General features: G+C 44.3%; 1 protein-coding gene across 1 annotated transcript; it reads right to left on the bottom strand.

Annotated features, from left to right (window-relative positions):
- Positions 1-202: 202 nt before the first annotated feature.
- LOC149327998 (uncharacterized) lies at positions 203-6,134 on the bottom strand. The gene is made up of 5 exons (XM_089565022.1): positions 6,065-6,134; positions 5,674-5,742; positions 5,095-5,159; positions 2,485-2,710; positions 203-339 (listed from the first exon to the last, which is right to left on the bottom strand). The coding sequence occupies exons 4-5, from the start codon at positions 2,657-2,659 to the stop codon at positions 203-205; spliced, it is 312 nt and encodes a 103-aa protein (XP_089421148.1). The 5' UTR covers positions 2,660-2,710; positions 5,095-5,159; positions 5,674-5,742; positions 6,065-6,134.
- Positions 6,135-21,411: the final 15,277 nt, after the last annotated feature.

The following is a 21,411-nucleotide window of genomic DNA, read 5'->3' as shown; positions in this document are numbered from 1 at the left end:
GATAGCGATGCAGTGCATTAGGATACACAAAACAGCATGCATACACCAGCACTCAATTTTTACACTTAACAATAGAAATTTTAGGGAAAGAAAATTAAACAAAATTTGCACGCATACGCCAATACTCAATTCGTATGATTGCCAAAAGAAATTGCAAGGGCATGTAGAAAAGAAAAAAGAAACAAAATTTTTTCTGATTCGCTTAGCTCTTTGAAGCAGCGGGCCTCTTTCGGCGAAGTTGGCAAGTTTTCTGTGATAGCCACAGTCTTATGCTTTTTTCAGCTTCCGTGGCTGCTTCGTCCGTCACTCCCCGACTGCGGGCATAATGCCTGAAGAACACTGAAAGAAAATCAGGCATAAGAGTTAAAAATAGCGCAAGCTTTGTTATTATTCTGGCTTCGGCAGAATTGTTGTTGTAGAACCAATTTCCAGGACATACAGTAAAAGTCTTAGCCTGACAATTAGCTCAGCACTACAAAAACCGCCGCATCTACTTGTAACGCCACGGCTTGTTGTAACAAAGAACAGTATGCTACATGATAAGTAAATTCATTCGCCTGATCATATCAAAGGGACACAGAGGACAACCTCATCCAGCTTTAGTTCTTTGTAAAAATTAATTGTATGGCTTTGGGGCCATGTTGATGTTGCAGAGTCATTCATTGCTGCGAAAATTGGGTTAGAAAATGAACCCATAGTTCGATTCACACATGAAAAGGGCCAAATCCTGGTGTGAGACCGTCCATGTTTCAACACCTGTAACACAATTAGGGCACAAAGCTGTAGCTCTGACGATGCACAATGCCATTCCTTCTGCTCTTAGTAAGTGTAGAAGCATGTGCAATCTCAACAGAACAGTGCAGCAGTAATGGTGAGCAAATTTAAGCGAAACACCCTAAAACACAGCACATCAAAAGAAAGTTGTAAATGAGCCTAGAATTAAGCCAAGAAGACTTCTGCCTAATATGAGTAATAGTGCAACAGGGTGTTCTGATTCTGGGTAAATCTCAGCAGATATGTAAACAAATCACTTTCTCCACTCTAGAAAGGTTGCACAAAGCTATGTTGCCAAATCTTGTGCATGTGCAAAGGCCATGAGTGCCAATACTGCAAGCACGACAGCTGCTGTGACACTTTGCACTGCCTACATCATCAAAATGAGCATGTCGCCTTAATATTCACGCCAAGTGTAAAGCAGAAAAATGACTAAGGTCATCAGAAAAAAGCGTTTGTCAATTGTAAGAATGCAGGAAGTGCCCAGTGCCCTAGCAGATGCATACATGGTATGGTCCTGAACACAAAGCCAAAGAACACCAAGCATTACTATGTATGCGAAGTGTACAACAGGTCGAACTGCATACATTTCCCGAGAATATGTTTGTGCTAAACCATCCCATAATTAGTGCCTTTGCTAAGGCAATAAAGATGAAACAATAACAAAAAAGGACAGGAAGATACATAAGAATGATACCATCAGCGTTTGCGTTAAAGGTGCACTAAAGAGGAATCTGAACTAATACCTTTACCGATGGAACTCGTTCTACACGTTCCGAACGTTCTTAGAAACTGCGAATTATATCCCTGTGCAGTCGGTTTCTCTAGTTTAAATCGAATTAAACACCCGGTTCCCGCCTTTTTTTTTAATTCCCCCGCAGACAGTGGGAGGAGTCGACTAATCTTTCAACCAGTCCTGTGGCGGCTTGCCGCTCTGCCATCGGCGGAGCGATATGGAGTGATTGGCGAAAGCAGAGTCCACGCGTATTTTTATTTCTGTGGGCCTAATTTGCAGCTATGTAGTCTCTGAATAGATCTATTTATCCACGGAAATGTAAAAAAAAAGCAAAATAAAAACGAAAGCAAAGCCGCCATGTGACTGCCTGCAAGGCACTCCATGCGTTGGCTGACTCCTCCCGACTGCGGAGAATTAAAAAAAGGCGGGAGCCAGACATTAATCACATTTAAATGAGGAAAATCAGCCCCACAGGGCAATAATTCAAAGTTTCTAAGAATGCTTGGAACGTGTAGATCGGGTTCCCGTGGCAAAAAGACGAGTTCTGATTCCTCTTCAGTGCACATTTAAAGGTTTTAAAAATGCGCAGCTCTTAAGAACCTAACTTTCCAGCTCAACATTGTCATGTGACAACAGCCTATTTTAGCATCACAAAACAAGTTATGTTCTTTGGTTGTTGCCACAGATGTGGAGTGCTCATGTCATACACTCATCTAGCAGCTCAGCTCTGTAGGAAGTTCTTATCTCTACCAAATGCTTCTCATTGTGCCTGTCAAGTACCTAACTGCACATGAATTCTCGTGCACAACCAAAAGCCATGCAATGAATTGATCCATTCTAATATGAGTCAAATAGTGTTTGATAATTATTACCTCCTCATGAGCTATTGCCAAGGTCGAGATAGCCTCCTTTCATATGTTATTGCAATATGACAATATGCACATGTGCTAACCCCAGTAGAATACAATAATTACCCCTTATCGTCTCCACCTTCAGCAGCGTCAGTGGCTTCTGCGGTGCCTTGTCCCCACCCTCTGCCAGGAATCTGTTGGACAGCGTTCCTGTGAAGCTGCGCTGAGCCAGCACTTCTGTTGACCACAATGTGGTTGCTGCTCTTTTGACAAACAGTGAATCTTTTGGCAGCGCCATGGGAGTATCGTACGCCTCTTTCAATATTTCGTGGCCATTGGCCAGGTGTACCTGCGGGAAAAAGAAAAATGGCATGCCGAACTGAAAGGGACGTACATAATGTACAAATTATCATTGTTTACCGAGTGCATTCTGACTTAAAACTCAGTGTTAGCACTTACCACAGCACCAAGGTCAAAATCATTTAAAACTTGAAAATAACTGCAGAACTTAAGCGTGGACATTAACAGTGCGATGGGCATTTAGTGGCACTTCTTAACAGCAGTGGAGTATCAAAGGTAACTGCATGCAGTGCTTGTAACTGGCTAATGCTAATCTCAATTCATGTTTGGAATGCTATCGGCAAATAATTTCAGAAAAATGGCTCTACCTTGCTGGACATAGGCAATTAGTATGTGCGCACAGTAACAAATGCTAAAAAAATAAGAACAGCACACAAAAAAGCCGTGCTGTTTGTGCTTCACATGATATGGTGCCCCTTGTAGAGTGGCATGGTCACGAAATTTCTATAGCAACCAGATGCCCTTTTCAAGACATGTCATGATGACTAAGCAATGCGAAAGACCACACACAAAGACAAGCTACCCTTCCGACACAGAGCTGGCCTCTCATGCTTCGAATTTTCTTTCTTGAGGGCTTCCAGCTCCTCTTTTAGCGCATTGCTTTCTCTGAGTGCCACAATGTCCTCATTGGCACTTCTTTTCGCAGCCATTCTCAACTTCTTCACCTTTTTTGTTGACTAGAATTAAAGCATAGGCATAACCAATATAAATGCAGCAAATGTGTATCATGCACAAGTCATCATGCACTTCGTATATAATCAGCATACTGGCATTTGTTTGACCATTGCAAGGAGATTCACCCACTTGCCACAAGTACATTAGGCGTTTCCTCATCCATAACACGGTACTGTTGGCCGCAAAAGTTTGCAGGATCTGTGAAGCGTGGCGGGGCGAAGCATAGTGCATAGTATCCAGGCTCATGTGAACCTCAACACCACACTCTGTGATGGCAGATGGCAGTCATTCCAGAATTGTAAAGCGAGCTGTAGCTACGTCTTGCCTGAAACCAGCTATAAAAAAATCTTGACCCTACTCGATAATTCACAGCGTAGACCAACAGGTCTCCCAATTGAAGGAGAGCGGTTATCCGGAGCAGTTACTTTGCAGCATTGCTGAAAGCTTACTAAGAGAAGTTACTGGATCCTACAAAACTAAGAAAATGAGCTACGAGGGACGCCCTGCCGTGATGCCGTATGTTCACAATATCTCCCACAGAATAAGGAGGACAGCTAACAAGTACGGAGTCCAGGTGGTTTTTTCAGCTGCCAATAAGCTCATTGGAATGTGTAAAAAGGTCAACGAGAATGAAGACCACAAAACGAAACCTGGGTGCAACATCAAACATGAAAACACCTATGTAAAGTGTGACGAAAACGTCATTTACAGCATTCCGCTCAGCTGCCAACAAACTTACGCAGGGCAAACGGGAAGATGCCTTAACAAGAGGCTCCGGGAACACGAAAGATCATGTGAACAACTTGCAAAGTCCGGGAATCTGGCAGCTCATTTCGCACACTGTAAATGCATATCCTTGCTAAAAAACACCAAGGTAATTGGTAGGGCTAGAAACGGACGGGAACAAGAAATTATCAAAGCTTTTGCAATGCACATTGCTCCAAAACAAACCAAACCAAACCAAACCAGATAAGCAATGCGTCAGCTCCCCTTCAGTGATGTCAGGGGGAACAGAATTAACCTCCCTCAAGAACAGTAATCTTCGGCTGTTGTAAGCGCGCGTAGTTTTTACCTGTTTTTCCTTCATTCTTGTCGTCAAATGTGTGTATATAGTCATGTTTCTTCTGAGATTAAACAGTAGTTAGAAAGCGCTTCGTCCTGTGCGTTTTCAGTGTTTTTATAGCGCTCACCAATTCCTTCAAGTATGTATTTCCAACTCGCCCCAGTAGTAGCTCTTTTGTCTTTTACATTGCAAGACACCACAGCTACTCCCACAGGCAGTCACTTCCATACTGATGGTCAAAAAAATTCAAGTGCAAGAGTAGGGATCCTTACCACATCGTTGCAAGCTAGCTAATGACTTAGGTTGGGCACAAGGTACACTCATAGAGAAAAGTTTGCTGGATGTCGATTTTCCGAAAATATTTATTTTTGCATTGCCTCGCCAGGCAGTCAGCTGAAATTTGTTCAATAAGATCGAGTATCCATGTCCCCTCCTCATTCTAGGCTTTTGATTAAATTGCTCTGGCTAACAGTACAGAGAAAATGTTTCACAAAGAACTCTCATCCCACAAATTTTTATCCATTACTGTACAAGAACACTGCAGTATAGCTAGATACCCTCCGCTGCACAAAGCAAACAGAAGGAAAGTATCCATTATGTGACAGAGTCAAACTTGCACTGTAGTTCAAACTTACCTGAAGGTTGCTGCTGTAAGCTGCAGGTACTATATAGCTGCTAGCTTAGGTCAGTCACATCCACACTGTATGGACAAGAAAATAAAGTACGAGAGAGCACCTTATACAGCACGTTGTCAACGATGCAGCAAAACACAATCTCTGTCGAAACTACAATGCCCACAGGGCTCACTGATGAATCACGCATCAGGGCACTGACAGCATATTTGATGATCCACAGCTGCACAGGAGTAAGGAAGAGTGGTCTGGTCACAATCCAGGAACATGTGGCTCTAGGGGTGTCATATATGGTCCTGCTATCTGGCTCAGCATTGAGCCCTGTGGGCATAACATGTTTGGCAAAGTTATACCAAAGCACTGCAAGAGCTCATTGCACTCAGTGATTGGGAAGTAAGTGAAAAATGTGACTGAAGCTCGCAAATTTAACACAACAGTTAAGCTGTCCTAAACAATGCTACTGCACAGTGCAAAGTACTGTGCAGTGAGTGGATGGTTGGAGACTTCCATTTGGCAAGCCTAATAAATAAATTGATAAGCTGTGGAAGTATGCACAACTTTTATATGACATTTTCAACCTACCTGTGCTTTGCACGGCTTGGCATAATTAATGTAGGCACCAATACACTCGGTAGCCGGGCCACATCCACACTGCAAAGACAACAGAAAAGAAAAACTCAGTCGCGAAGCACTGAAAAACTAACACCGTCCTGGCACTATGCTTTTCGTGCATTCTGTTTCATCGTAATTGTGAACCTACGCGCAATTGCCTTAAGATTCACACCATGCAACTACACACCGTCTCAACTTTTTTTTCACAAATACGAGAAACACGTTTGCGGCAGCTAATGCATAGTGCTTGCAATTTCCACTCCGTGGCAAACAAGTAGCGCAACAGAGTACAACTGCGTTAATGCGCTTTAGTCATCCCACATCAACACCCTGAAAGTAATTTTCAAGCACAGTTACTTACCTCGCAAGTGTTAACACCATGGCCGCTTCTTTCATCCGAAGCAACAAAGCATGTCTCGGCAAGGGGTCAGGAGACACCGGAGCTTTTCCACGAGAGCTTCAGAATCAAACGAGCGTCTTTTCGAGCGCGTAGATGACACATCACATTTGTAGCACAGCCAAGCAACCACAGAGCGAACAAACCGCACATTGCAGCAAAAGTAAAGGTCGAAAGGAGCACCGCGCGACGAAAACCAACGAGACCATCGCGCCACAAATATTGGCTTGGCTGATAGATTGGATTGGGTTGACTTTTAGGCTTACCGCTCTGCCGCGGCCCCTGGTAGGAGTTTATTCGGGTTTGTTTTCATGGAAGGCAGCATGCATGGCTACATGCCTCGGTTACCTCGAAGGAGTGCTGCAGGATAAAAGGGCGTTAATTATGAGCACTGGAGCCAGAAAGCCAAGCGATTCGTTTAATTCTGGTTCTTTTACATCAACACCATAGTTGAGTGATCTTAATCAATCTGAATATTAAACTAGTTGGTGGTAGAAATGTGATTGTGTGAATTTTGGCATTGGCAAAATAGAATTTGTTTTAAAATGTTCGTCTGAGGGAAAACAAATTATATATGCCATGTAAGCTCACATCCCAAGAGGGATGTTTACGGATACTCCTCGGACATCCGCCGGCGGATGTCCGCCAGCCATCTAAAAACGAACGTCCCTCGTACATACACAGAATCTCCGATGCGTATATCCGAATATGGACATACGTAGGCATGCCCTATGGACATCCCAGCCTGGCACTGGAGATTCGGACATTACTCGGACCTACCCCGGATATCCGTGGTTGACTGGGTAAAGTTGGAAGTTGCGCTTCTTTCCTGTCGTCTCTATCTTTTTCCTGTGTACGTCTTTTTAGCGCACACCTTTTCAAATATGGATATGTACCAACTAGCCCGTCAAAAAGCTTTACTAATATATAGTTCTTGCTGTCACATTCGAAGCTATAGAAATCTCATAAAAAGGAACTGCGCGCATTATGCAACTCAAAATGTGGTGGAAATAATCCAGTTAGACTGAGAAAAGCTTCTGTGGTAAAAAAAAAAGCTTCGCGATCATTTTATGCGAACAGTTAAGAATAATAAACCGTACGTATGACAAACCCAGAAACTCAGGGATGATTTAAGTAGAAATATGGCACTCTCTAACCCCCCCCCCCCCGCCAATAAAAAAAATTACGTAGGAAGGCCATGCCGAACTCCACTTTTTCGGCGAAAAATATCCAAGAAGTATACGCATGTGAAATGAGCCCTCGCTAGTAAATTACAGGCCCCTCAAATGGTGTATCTTTCTGTGGTCGCTTAATTTTGCTGCCTATAATATTTCTTCACTTTTACCAGTTAACAGCAACTGAAACAAAGATCTCAGTAAAGGAAGCCAAAATAAATGGTACAGGTCGCGGAAGCAAAAGGGATGGACATCTCTGATTACAATTAAAGGAAAGCCGCTGTGGTGGTTACAGTAGTATATGCATCTAATTGCGTGTAATGTCTTGATTGTAATGATGCGCAAGACATTGCTGTACATGGATTATTCCGTGGTGTTCTCTTACGAGGGCTAAATAATTATAATCAAATTTCTTTCTCGTGCTATTTCGGTTTCAACAGCCTATAGCGATGGCTGTGACGCCAACGTGTGTTTATAGCTAACAAGGCAAGAGCGGGGCTTAATGCTGGTCCTTCATAGTGCAGCTATCGCGCTTACTGATACTGATAACTATTGCTATTCTGTGCATGTGCTGTTTGTGTCAGTTGTCTGCACTGTGCTTATGGTTCACAGGTCACGGGAGACATGAAAAAACTGCGATACGTTGATTAGTCGTTTTACTTCGCTACAATGCAGTCTGCTTCAAGAATCGGAATGACAACGAATGTAGAAGCAGAGATTATATTGTAGTTTTTTTCATGTCTCGCGCTTCTTGAGCTATAAGCCACTTTGACGGTACAGTCATCGTTCGGCTGTGAAAAACCGAAACCGAAACAGCATGACAAAACATTTCCCTGCTCACAGATCTACAGTATCTACCGCGAAGAAAGAACTGTGAAAAACGGTCATTTACGCTTGTATTAATGAAAAAAAAAGGTATTGTTTTGAGAGTTCAGAGGTGCAAAGCGGCGGCGTGATGGTTACGTAACTGTGGAGGCCGAGACCGCGCGCCAATAGCGCAGTCTATTTTTCCATGGTGCGCTCCTTCGTGCCTCGCCTTCGTTGAGTGCATCTGTTAATCTGTGTCGCCTTTTTGGTACTCGGATCGAAGGCTTTCTTTTACCAGCAGGCCGTGCACTTTATCGCAGCATGCCTCCTAAAAAACGGTAATTTGCTTATTTTGAGCCCGGTGCGTCGTCAGCGAAAGTTCCACGGCAAACCGTGTGGAGCCAGCGGCAAAGGGAACCGTCGAATGAAGTTTCACAGGTGAGCCGTTGCGCATGGCACGTTTCCAAATACGCCCGCTACCCCCCAATTTCTCCCCGTACTCCTTGGGCTGTACCTTGGGCTTCTACGAAAAAAATAAAAAGTCGATGAGCAGAGGCAAGTAAGCCTGTTTCTAGCGTGTCGTGGGGCCCGCACCGAATCGAGGCGAGTGCATATTTGAGGGATGGGGGCGGATTTAACAGGCAGTGGTGAATAGGTGAGGCGTGTTTCCGAAGTGAATGCAAACAACCATGGAAGAATCGTCTGTCAGCTTTTTCCGGTTACAAATTTATCCCATGCACTGCCTTCTGCATAGCAAATGCCCTGTATTCGTGCATCGTTTATTCGCTAATCTATTTGTGCTGCGACATTGCGTATTGCACCGTAAGATCAGCGCGTGCTGTGTATGAACGCGTCCTGAGCGCAGAAAATGACAATTACGAAAGGTACGACTGTTTTCTCGAGTGTATGCACGGCAGTCGGCTGTGTGCGCGAAATAGTTTAACGCGTTGGTCGTTATATATTTGTTTTTTTTGCTGCATCACGAAGGCAACGAAGGTTGAGCTTGCACAGTTTAGCAAACGATTGATGTATTTGCCTCAAAGCGTGTAAAAGCTGCCAGTGGGCTAGCACATACATGCAACCGTGCGCGCAGCGCGTCTCAACACGTCCCACTGCGTACGCATAGGAAGCATCCGACCGTTTACATTATTGTGGTTGTACTTCATGCGAGTACACGCTACGAAGCAGAACAGAGTCGACGTCTGGTTGGTCTTGCGATGATGCAATACAATCAGCGGTGTTGCAGTGGAAATAAATTAGTGTTAGAAGCGAATTAACACAGCGACCGCCGTGAAGCAACAAGCAGGGGGAGAAATTTGGAACCGGAAGTAGCTGTAGCAGACGACTTTTCCATGAGCCTCTGTGCTGACTCTGGAAACGCACCTCACCCATTGAAAGGGGACAATCTATCCCCCTCCACAAGCCTGAAATTTTGCATAGGAAAACTTTGCTTATCCCAATTTTCCGAAGAAAAAAAAATCTCCAAGCAGTACACAGTTCAAGTGGTTTGCCCCCCCCCCCCCCCTCCTTACACACACACACACACACACACACACTGATGTACTACCCTACTGCCCTTTGCCCCAGAATGAATCTAAATTTTCGTGTAAATGTTGAGGTGTTCAGAGGCAATTCTTGAATTCAAGCGAAGCCACATAGATATGTGCACATAGACTTGTTGTGGTGACTATGTGTTTAGGTGCTTGGCAGTTGAGCCCGAAAATGCATGTTTGGTTTCTTGTGTGCCCTTTTGATAGTTTAATGTTAGCTGCCTGTGAACCAGGCAGATGCGGTATTATGAGAAAATGTATTATTTTATTTGCCTATGTTTCCTGCCCACTCAGTTGTGCTAATGCTTGTTCTATGCATGGGCTCATGCCGCTGTTGAGCAACTCTCTTTTTATAAATATTAGCATCTCTTGTTGTTGTCTGCCTTGTGTGACTGTTGTGAAATCATACTCAACGAAACTGGCAATGCTGAACTGTAAGGCGGCTTGTCGCACTTTCACTCTTGGTCCTACCTTTTTAACACTTTCCCATATATAATTTAAAGGAGTGTAGATACCAAATTTTGGTTGCCTATGTTTTCTTGTTTGTAATGGTGCGTTAGACATTACTATACATGGAACACCATGAGGTATCTGGCTACAGCTGCCAAATAATATTCAAATTTCATCTCTTACCTGATTCGGCTTCTGTTACAAAAGCAGTGTGATGGCTACGATGTCAGGTCAGTATAGGTCACATGAGGCATGAAGACAGCTGCAATATAATCGCTGCTGCTTCACTCATTGCGATTCTGCTGCTGTGGTGGCTCAGTTATGGTTCTCGACTGTTGACTTGAAAAGCGGGGGTTAAGTCCCAGCCACTATGATCACATTTCAGTGGAGCTTAAATGCTAGAGTCTCATGTGTTGCGCGATGTCAGTACACATTCGAGAACCCCAGGTGTGGGTGAAATTATCCGGAGCCCTCCACTTTGGGATCCCTCATAGCCGATGTCGCTTTAGGACGCCACAACTCCCATGAACCATGCACCAAACCCATTGCCATTCCAGCTCTTGCGGCAAGCTGTCTTTAGCATCACAGTGAATTAAAATTATGAAGCAGTGATTATGTTGCACTTTTTATTTGTGTCTCACGTGACTTATACTGACCTTTCACGTTGTAGCCATTACTTGACTGTTGAAGCTGAAACAGGTGAGATACGAAATTCGATTATAAATTATTTAGTGATTGTAGGTCAGTGTCACATGGTGGTCCATGTATACTATCTCTTATGGATCATTATAAAGAAAAAAACATAAACCTGTGATGAAAATATTAAAATGTGAAGGGAATCGGAATGATGTTCATGCGGAATGATACCAACTCGGGGTATACGTGAACAGGTTGCAGTCATTCACTTCAATACTGATGTTTTTTTCTTCTGTTGCTGATGTAGCCTTTCCAATGTTTTTTGTAGCAACCTGAAGATGAGGTGCATGACAACGCCTCTACAAGTTATCCCAACTTGGATGATGAGCCTTCAACCCTGCATCTTGATGACAGCATTTCTGATGCACAACTGCCAAGGCTTGATGAGGACACCAATGGGCTTGACAACCATGTGCTAGACGACCCCGATGAAGACTTGTCGGAATTTATCAGAGTGAACTCCGAGTCGAGACTTCCACACAGAACACTACCCACCTGCAGGCGATGCTGCGTGTATTAACATAATTAAGATTTGTTGTTGCTGCTGGCCTTCCTTGGACACAAGTGGACAGCTTGTTGAAGCTGTTGAATGCATTTCTTGGCCAGAACGTCTTCCCATCGACAAAATATGGCTTTAGGAAGTTATGGGATTTGCACAAATCAAGGATGGGGGAAGTCCATACATACTGCCCAACGTGTGAGTGCCTGACATCAATCTGCGGCGTAGATTTCCAGCACTGCACTAACTGTGCAGCCACAATGACTGTGGCACAGCTGGTGAAAAAAAGGAAGCTTTTTCATAACTGTCGACCTCAAGCATCAGCTACAGTGTCTCTTAAAGAAGTTTGGGGATATAGTTGGCGCAAACCTCCAGAAACTCACAGCTGAAACTCATCAGGGAGCTTATAAGGATATCACAGATGGCCAACTGTACAGAAAGGTCCGCCGTGAAAGGAACATGAATTAGAGTGACCTGACTGTTACCGCTAACAGCGATGGATCGCCAGTATTTAAGTTGAGCAAAGGGTCCGTCTGGCCAATTCAAGTAGCGCTTAATGAGCTCCCTCTTCCCTATCGTTGGAAGAACATCCTCATCGGCGTCATTTGGTTTGTCAAAGGTCACCCACCTACTCGCCTCTACTTGAAGACATTTGTTGAGAAATTCCACACTATGGGCAGCTTCACGTGGTCATTTGCCAGCAAAGTTGTGCAGTCAACAGTGAATGTGTTGTGCTTTTGTGTTGACTCGCCAGCTCGCGCTTCACTGCTGAATGCTAAGCAATACAACGGATACTATGGCTGTTCTTGGTGCCTTCAAAAAGAAACGCTTGTTGATGGTAAGAATTGTTTCAGTCATATTAGAAGCTTTGCCTCTTCTGCTTTCTGCACACTGTACAGCTCTAAGGACATAATTTTGTTGCTTAAATGCATTCATATGCAACAAGCAACATACTCGTATCCCATGTGGTTGGTATCAACTGTTACCAGGTATAAAAATACTGGTTCATATCAGTTTGAACAAGGTTATGTTCTAATACAAAAAGAACTCGGTGTTGCAGCAACTTGGTGATGGAGGGCCATGATGATGACGTGACAATCTGTGCTTCCCCATAAAAGCAGTGAAAGAAATTTCACTTGGGAAGGATTATCACCCATATGAGGGAGAGAGAGACTCGAAGATGGTATGGCAGAGAAAAGGATGGCAAAGTTGCTTGATTGTGACAGCTGTAACTCTGCTGCTTAGTCTTTTAAAGAAATTTTTCTATTCACATATTCCAGAGATGGAGCCTGACAAGTGCCAGGGTATAGCAGTTTTCGACCATAGGGATCACAGGTCTTCTAAAACTCCTCATAAGTATTCTGAAACAAAAGGCTGTTGTGGGGTGCTTAGTTTACTCTCTAGCAGGCATAATGACAAAGGACGGTCATTTTGCGCGTTGGTGAGCAGTCACATTTAGCTTTGTGTTTACTGTGAGAAATATGTGCAGATATGCACAGGGCACTTATTTCTAGCTACGAGGAGATTGGGTGCTGTTAATTATGTGAGCAAATGTCTGTTCTGTCTGTTTAAACTCTTGTGATAAGTTTATTGTCTGGTGATCCAAGACGTACGAGGTGTGAAGACTGGAATCACAGTTGTCACTTGTGGTGCACATGTATGGATTCAGAATGTAAAAAATTGTCACTTGGAAGTTCTATCTTACACAAGCACTCTTGTAAACTTTTGTACCTCTTCCTGCAGAAGCTATGCACATTAAAGGTCAGGAAGATTGACTGTGCAGGTCAGATTCCATAGTGATCCTAATAATCCAGAGCTTTTCATTAGCATCTCCCATAGCCTAGGTCTACATCTTGGAAGTTGGGTTCTGCAGTGAAATATAGGGCATGCAAGCTCCACATGTTGACTTATTGCCCATTTACATATTCTGAGTGCAACATGAAAAGCCTAATTTTGTAAAATGGGCTTGTGCATTGATTAAAGGTAGATGTGGTACCATTGCATGTAGTTTAAGTTATTGTAGCATTTCATAACCGTCACTTACATGTGCATTCGTACTCTCCTGTCTGTTCTTTAGCATGTATTTATTTGTTTATTATGCATAGTACTATGAGAAATTTATCTGTCATTTCTTTTTTCAGGCACCCTGAAATATATCATGGAGGGGCGAGATATGGTCGAGCGATGCCATGACACTGTGTACAGTACAATGAAACTTGCAGCCAGGTGAGACCGTCCTGTGGATGGTATGAAGGGCTTGTCAGCCGTCGCAACCCTCAGCACATTGGACCTGTCGTGGGGCTTTCCACCGGACTACATGCACTGCGTACTGGAAGGTGTCACATCGCAGCAAATGGAACTTTGGCTGTGTTCACCAGGAAGTGCCTGGCACATTGGGAATCATGTGAGGGAGTTGAATGACCGCCTGTTGAAAATTCGGCCACCAATTTCACCAGATTGCCAAGACTGGTAACTGAGCGCTCGTTTTGGAAAGCTACAGAGTGGAGATATGGGCTTCTTTACTACAGTGCACCTTGTCTCTTCGATATGCTCCCGCAGATATTTGACGCATTTCTGCCTTCTTCCACAGAGTTTACTCTTACAAGCAAGTGTTGAAGAGACAGATATTTTTGTGCCGAAAGGCTTCTTGTGGAGTTTGTTGAGCAGATGCCAATTCTCTATGGTGAACACACCCTGACATTCAATGTGCACCAACTTGTGCACCTTGCAAAATCTGTGCGCATGACTGGGCCACTGTGGGCAACCTCTACCTTCCCATTTGAAGGAGGGAATGGTGACATTCTCAAGCTGCTTTCTGCAGCGAAAGGTGTTCCACATCAAATAGCAGAGCGCTTCATCATGCGAGAGGTGCAGAAGTCCCTGAAGCGTCTGGTACTACTGCCACCCTACCTGAACAAGCAGCAAAAGCTGATCTCGGGGAAGCAAGGCAATAAGCTCCAGTTAGGAGTATTAGGTTCGCCATTGCAGCCTGGCAGTCTTGAATGCCATGTTCTGGATTTGATCAGCCAGACCATTGGTGCTGTGCCCAGTATGAGTGAATACCTCAGAGCACGTATTAAAGGGTTCACTGTACATAGTGCCAATTACAACAGGACCGAGAAAACGTGCTCTGAATATATTCTAACAGATGATGGCAAGTTCTTGCGAGTGATCAAAATCTTTTTAGTGGAAAACAGTATCTTCTTACTCTGCCAAGAACTAATTACCGAGGAAAGCTTTATGCCTTTCATGTTCACTGCTGAACACCCTCCGACTGATGTTGGGTTGCGCCTAATTTGTGAGCAGAAAGTTATTTCACCTTGTGTGCTTGTGGCACAGTGCGACCAGTCACATATTGTGAAGGTGCCTAATCTCTATGAAAGTGATTAGGAACAGATGCCAGGGACAAATTTAAATTGGCTTATAACCAATCCCTGCGACGCTGCGTATGACCAGAAGTTTTCTATGTTGTCCGTCTAGAGCCCAATTATGCATGCTGAAGGACACTGTTCCCACACTGTTTTTTTTTGCACAGTCCATTTTATTTGTTTGTAGTCTTATGTTTTAAAGCATTGGGTCGATGCTTCTTTGAAAGGGGAGAAATTCTGTTAACCTTTGTAGTGTTTGTTTATTCTTCAGTGTTGCCGGTGCGCCGCTTTATTGCTTTGGTTGTGATGCAAGACGCGACCAGATTTATCTCGATTGATCGCATCCAGGCGGAGCCGCTTCTACGTTATTCCAGAATGTTCTAGTAACTTTGCACGCTTTATCTCGAAAGTTCGCTATCAGCTTTAAATTCAGCATGGCCAAGAGCGGCAGGCATTCTGTCCGACCGCAGAGTTCGCCTGTTGCGACGCCGCCGCGGAGTGATTCAGTTCTTTGCTTGTGCAAGTCGGCACAAAAAGAGTTTCGGTTAGAAGCAATTTTCGCTGTCTTCTTGCTCTCTGTACTGCAGTCACCACTCTGTGACAATATTTGCCTCAGTTGTATGGAAGGTGTGCACCTTTTGCTGCATAGGTCATTTGAAGTTTATTTCCTTGTGCTGTTCTCGATTATTGTGAAACATCTCTGCATCTCTGTGTTGCACTGCTATAGGTCATTGTATATAGAAGAAGCATTCTGTCTAATGTCCAGTGTGTAGTCCTGTTTGTAATTACTAAAGTTGAATGTGGCTTGTAATCGCATTTTTCATATGCCATATTTGGCCTAAGGTTCAAATGTACGTGTTTTGGTTTGTTATGTGAGATTGTTAGTTTGTTATGTGAGGTTTGTTAAAATAGCGCTTCATTTGTAGTGTAAATAAAGAATTATGATGTTTGATATATAATTTTCACACATGTTTATGAAAACATGTTAGGAGGTTACCTTAATTATCATTCTACTCAACATTGTTTCACAGAGGCGATTAGATCTAAAAGGGCGACCTTCCGCTGCATACGTTCTGCTTGAAATGGTATGTTGAGGCATATGCATCGGCACATAACATCCAGTGAAGCAAAGTTAGGGCATGCTTAAGCATGAAACACTTCTGCCCTTCGCTTTACCTGAAAAATGGTTGGTATAGTTCTATACTGCACTTTGTGATCAGTGCGACGCGCGTTAGACAAGAAGTCCAGATTAGGATGGATGCACTCTGCCAATATTTGTCTTTGCTGTGTATGCCCCTAAACTGAAGTAAACTAAATTAGGTACTGCAGTGTAGTTGTATACGTTTACAACAGCACACTAACTTCCTGTGTGTGTCAGCCAGAATGTGGTTGATTGGTGTCCAAACCTTAATGCCTATTCAAAGTGTTTTTCATGCCAAAATTAACCAATCCACTCTTAAGTGCAATTGACGACCAAAACAGTGTGCACACCACAACCCATGCAGTCTGGTGTATGCACTACAACACACTAACACTGCACGCTGTGGGTACCAAAATACACCAATCAAGTGTAGTGTGCATGCTACAACACACCAACGCTTTCTGGTGTGCACGCTACAACACGCCAACCCGTTGTGGTGTGCCCGCTGCAGCACACCAACCCAGTCTGGTGTGCACACTGCAACACACCAGCCCAGTCTGGCGTGCACGCTGCAACACACCAACCCAGTCTGGTGTGCACACTACGACACACCAACCCATTCTGGTGTGCACACTACGACACACCAAACCGGGCTGGTGTGCACACTAAGACACACCAAACCGGGCTGGTGTGCACGTTACAACACACCAAAACGATCTGGTGTGCACACTACAACACACCAGCCCGGTCTGGTGTTAACATCAGAACACACTACAGAAGCTGGTGTTCACACTAGAAAACACCAGAACACACCAAGCCATCCTGGTGTATTTTTCAACTGGGTTATTTCGAACTGCGAATTTAAGTTCCCACTACCAAAACGCCAAAACTTATTTTTCACAACAAAAACGATAGTTTTGACTCCATAAACCATGAACTAATGAATTTCATCGCCGACTACATTCTGACTTTTGAAACTCGTTGTGTTGAGGAAAATTGGGCCTTGTACAAAGAAAAAATGAAATTTTTAATTGATAAATACATCCCTCGAGATCGCATTACATCTATCTCCCCTTCTCAGTGGTTTAACGCGTGCTTGCGACGCCTACTGAATAAGAAGAAAGGGCTGTTTCGGCGGGCTAAGGCAGTTCAAACGACCGAACGCTGGCACGCTTACGCTACTGCTAATACTGAATACAAGAATGTTGCATTTGAAATAAAAAAACGAGTGTATCAGCACTCTCTCCCGTCTCTCCTGAAAGACAATCCTAAGAAATTTTGGAATGTGGTCAGCGGCAATAGGCCGAATACAATAGATCTTTCCGATGACAGAAACGCACCAATACCTGAGAGTGACTGCTCCAAAGTGTTGAATGAATATTTTGCCTCATGTTTCCCATCTATTTTTCCGGTCTGTTACCCTGATCTTTGTACATCTATCTACCCATCGATCCGATAACCATTGATTCCGTTGGTGCATCATGTTTAATTGAAAGGCAGAAAATGTCAGCTTCCTCAGGTGTCGTCGGCATAACAACCAAGTTCCTGAAAAACACAGCTACGTGTTCATCTTTGATTCTTAGCGAGATCTTCATGGAGTCATTGCAGAGTTGCTCTATGCCAAATGACTGGAAAATGGGGAAGGTGGTTCCTTTACATAAATCAGGTAACAGTGTTTCAGCATTTCATTAACCAGCGTACCCTGCAAACTTCTTGAGCACATTATTTACTCTCACCTTGTTACATTCCTTGAAACTAACAACTTTTTCCATTCTTGTCAACAGCCGCCGCGGTGGCTCAGTGGCTATGGTACTCGGCTGCTGACCAAAAAGACGCGGGTTCGATCCCGGCCGTGCCGGCTAGAATTTCTTTGGAGGAGAAATTCTAGAGGCCCGTGTACTGTGCGATGTCAGTGCACGTTAAAGAGCCCCAGGTGGTAGAAATTTCCGGAGCCCTTCACTACGGCGTCTCTCATAGCCTTAGTCGCTTTGGGACGTTAAACCCATAAACCAAACCAAACCATTCTTGTCAACACGGGTTTCGACAATCTTTTCCGTGCGAAACGCAACTCCTCTCTTTCACTAACGATTTATTTCGAGCTCTGGATGCTAACCCTGTTGTGGACTGTATTTTTTTAAATTTTGCCAAGGCATTTGACACAGTTTCGCATGAATTGCAACTAATTAAACTCAAGGCTCTAAATACGGACGATCAAGTATTAGGCTGGATCAAATGTTTTCTTTCTAACCGAAGCCAATATGTCTCACTTAAGGGTTATGACTCGCCTCTTATTTCCGTAACTTCTGGAGTACCCCAGGGTTCTGTGTTAGGTCCACTCTTGTTTCTAATCTATTTTAATGATCTGCCTAACAATGTTTCTTCCCACATAGAACTCTTTGCAGATGATTGTGTGCGGTATCGTATAATCACTAATCCCTGAGATGAGGCGTGCTTGCAGACCGACCTCGATACAATTTCTTCATGGTGCAGTGATTGGCTTCTGAAACTTAGCACTACTAAGTGCAAATACATGCGTATTTCTAGCCGACCTTATGATAACACCACTCTCTATCTTCGCAATAACAGTCCGTTATCACCTGTTCAGCGTACTAATATCTCAGTGTCCACATAACTCACAATCTCTCCTGGAAAATCCCCGCAGGGGCGTCTGATTCATGCAGACGATGGTGAGTTGCGACACCACGGGTACCTGAGCATCCGCAGGGACATCCCCGCGGAGGATGATGGTGAGCAGTGCGCCACCACGGACCCGAGCACCCGCGCTTAGCCGTGCGTGGCATCGCCGTGTCCGGGGAAAAGGGGTTCCTGGTGGTTGAGCCGATGCCGAGCGTTTGGACCCTTAAGGCCCCTCGGCGGAGGCAACACACCACTTTGGCCCCAGCTTCCTGTAGACGGCACCTCCGGCCTGACCCGACCGGGGGAAATCGGCAGTCGACTTTCCTGTCCTCCCCTCTAACTTTCACTTTTCTATTCCTTTCTCACAACTCCCCTGTCTTCCACTTACTTCTTCGCTTTTTCCTTTTTCCTGGCGGCGAGGGTTAACCTGGTGTGGCCAACTACCCTGAGTTGCGTCATATTTGGTTATAGTTGGGGTGTACAGCTAGCGTGGGTAGGGCTTGCTTGCAAGTACCTGTCCCGTCCCCTTGTTGGTTTCCCTGGTGTGTGGCTGGCACAGTAGCCGAACAATACACATATCCTATGGCTCCCCCTCCTTCATCATACGATCGCCCTCTCAAGAGAGGGCGCACCGAAGTAAAGAAGCAGTTTGTAAGCAAAACGAAAGAAGTCTTCCCGAAATCTCACCTAGTCCACAGTGAAGAACCTGAAAAACCAGCAAGGAAAATATCACCATTTATGGTTGCAAAGAGTCTCAAAGAAGCCTTGCGCCCCGGCTACAAGGTGACGAAACTAGCTAGCTGAGACTTGCTCCTAGAAATACGTGACAAAGTTCAAGTTCCGAAACTCTGAAACATTCTGACATTTGGGGACATTCGTGTCTCTGTCACACCTCACAGGTCACTAAACACAGTCCCTGGAGTGATCTCTGAAATTGACTTACTGGTTATCACCGAAGAGGAAATGCTAGATGGCCTAACCGGTCAAAATGTCACCAAAGTTCAACGAATCAAAATAAGAAAAGAAAACAAGGAAATCCCAACGAAGCATCTTGTACTTACTTTCACTTGTTGCACACTCCCCAACTCCATCAAAGTGGGGTACACAAAGATTGCCGTGAGACCTTACATTCCCAACCCCAGACGCTGTTTCAATTGCCAAAGATTTGGCCATGGATCCCAGAGTTGCAGTGGCCGCAAAACGTGCGCGAAATGTGCTTCAAAAGAACACGCCTCAGAAAACTGCGAAGCAGCATTCCGCTGCGCTAACTGCGAAGGCGAACACCCAGCCTACTCTAGGTCTTGCCCATCGTGGAAGACGGAAAAAGAAATAATCACACTGAAATCGAAAGAGAACATTTCATTTAAAGAAGCAAGAACACGTATCAGAATGGCAAGCAATTTTTCACTCAATCTACATACAAGCTTTGCCGATGTGGTGCGACGGGGCGACCCATCACACCGGCCTCTGGCACCTGCCCAGACCTCACGCCGTGAGGCTGCGGCGGAGCCATCCTTGCCCCAGGTGGAAGTGCCTAACACTACTCCACCACCTCCAAAGCAGATCTTGCTGTCTCTCGAGGCAACGGAACTCAAGACCAGGCAAGGTCAGTCACACAGAGCCACGTGCAGTCTGCACGATCGTTCAGCGCCTCTGAAGAGGTGATGGACACGAGTCCTGGTAGCTCCATGCCGTCGACGTCATAAGTACGGCGGAACTCCCTGGATCGGAAAAAGAGAGACAAGCCCCGAATCATGGGGCCAACCTAAACACAGTTCTTACCCTCCACACTGAAGATGGCATTCATAATTCATTGGAACTGTAGGGGATTTTTAAATAATTTCACTGACATAAAGGACACCGTAACATCATTCTCCCCTGTTGCGTTGTGCCTGCAAGAAACTAACCTAGGTCCGCAGCATAAAAATCTACTAAAAAAATATAAGTTATTCCGGCGTGACCGAGAGCATGCAAACAGGCTATCGGGAGGGGTAGCCATCATTGTGCAAAGTAGAATACCAGCCCGTGAGGTGAAACTTACAACAAAATTAGAGGCTGTAGCAGCCACTCTACTTACACACAAAACTATTACAGTGTGCTCGGTATACCTGGAACCACACCTTAAAGTCACAAACATAGAGCTACAAAACCTTTTAGCGCAACTACCAGAGCCTTATTTGGTAGTTGGCGATTTTAATGGACATTCCTCCTTCTGGGGAAGTAAAAAAACAGATACCAGAGTCCAAATTTTAGAGGATCTTATTCTTAGCAGTAGTATTTGTTTGTTAAACTCGGGTAAAAGTGCATATTGCTCCCCAACTTCGGGGAAAATGAGTTGTTTAGATTTGTCTTTTAGTTCACCGTCTGTTTTTAACGATTTTAACTGGGATGTTATTTACAACCCATATGTCAGCGATCACTTTCCAGTACTAATCAGTCTAACATCTCCAACAGAAATCATCCCAACAAAACCGCGACGTTGGAAACCTCATTTAGCAGACTGAGAACTTTTTAGAACCGAAGCCACTTTAGAAAAAATACCGTTAGATAATCTTAACATCGATGAGATAAATAAAAATTTCACAAGTTGCATTCTAGCTGCCGCACACTTAGCTATTTCTCAGTCTTCTGGAGTGGTGCGACAGAATCACAAACTATGGTGGGCACAAGACTGCAAGGAAGCGAAAAAACGACAAAAGAAAGCGTGGGGCACATTTCGCAGGTACCCGACACAAGAAAACCTCATACATTTTAAAAAAGCTAGAGCTAAAGCTCGGTACATTCGTCGCAGCACCGAGAAAGCATCATGGCAAAATTACATCTCATCCATAAACAGCCAGGTCACGTCGAAAAAAATGTGGGAGCAGGTTAGAAAATCGAACGGCAGCTTCTCACCGTTCACAATTCCTCTTTTCACGACACCTGGTACACAAACAAGTATAAAAGAACAGGCAGACATGTTAGGGGAGCACTTTGCTACCGTTTCTA

This window comes from Amblyomma mixtum, chromosome 10 (genome assembly GCF_055824585.1).
Source record: "Amblyomma mixtum isolate Tamu chromosome 10, ASM5582458v1, whole genome shotgun sequence".
In the NCBI taxonomy this organism is placed as follows: domain Eukaryota; kingdom Metazoa; phylum Arthropoda; class Arachnida; order Ixodida; family Ixodidae; genus Amblyomma; species Amblyomma mixtum.
The sequence above is the reverse complement of the archived record's forward strand: the minus strand, read 5'-3'. Positions and strand labels throughout refer to the sequence as shown.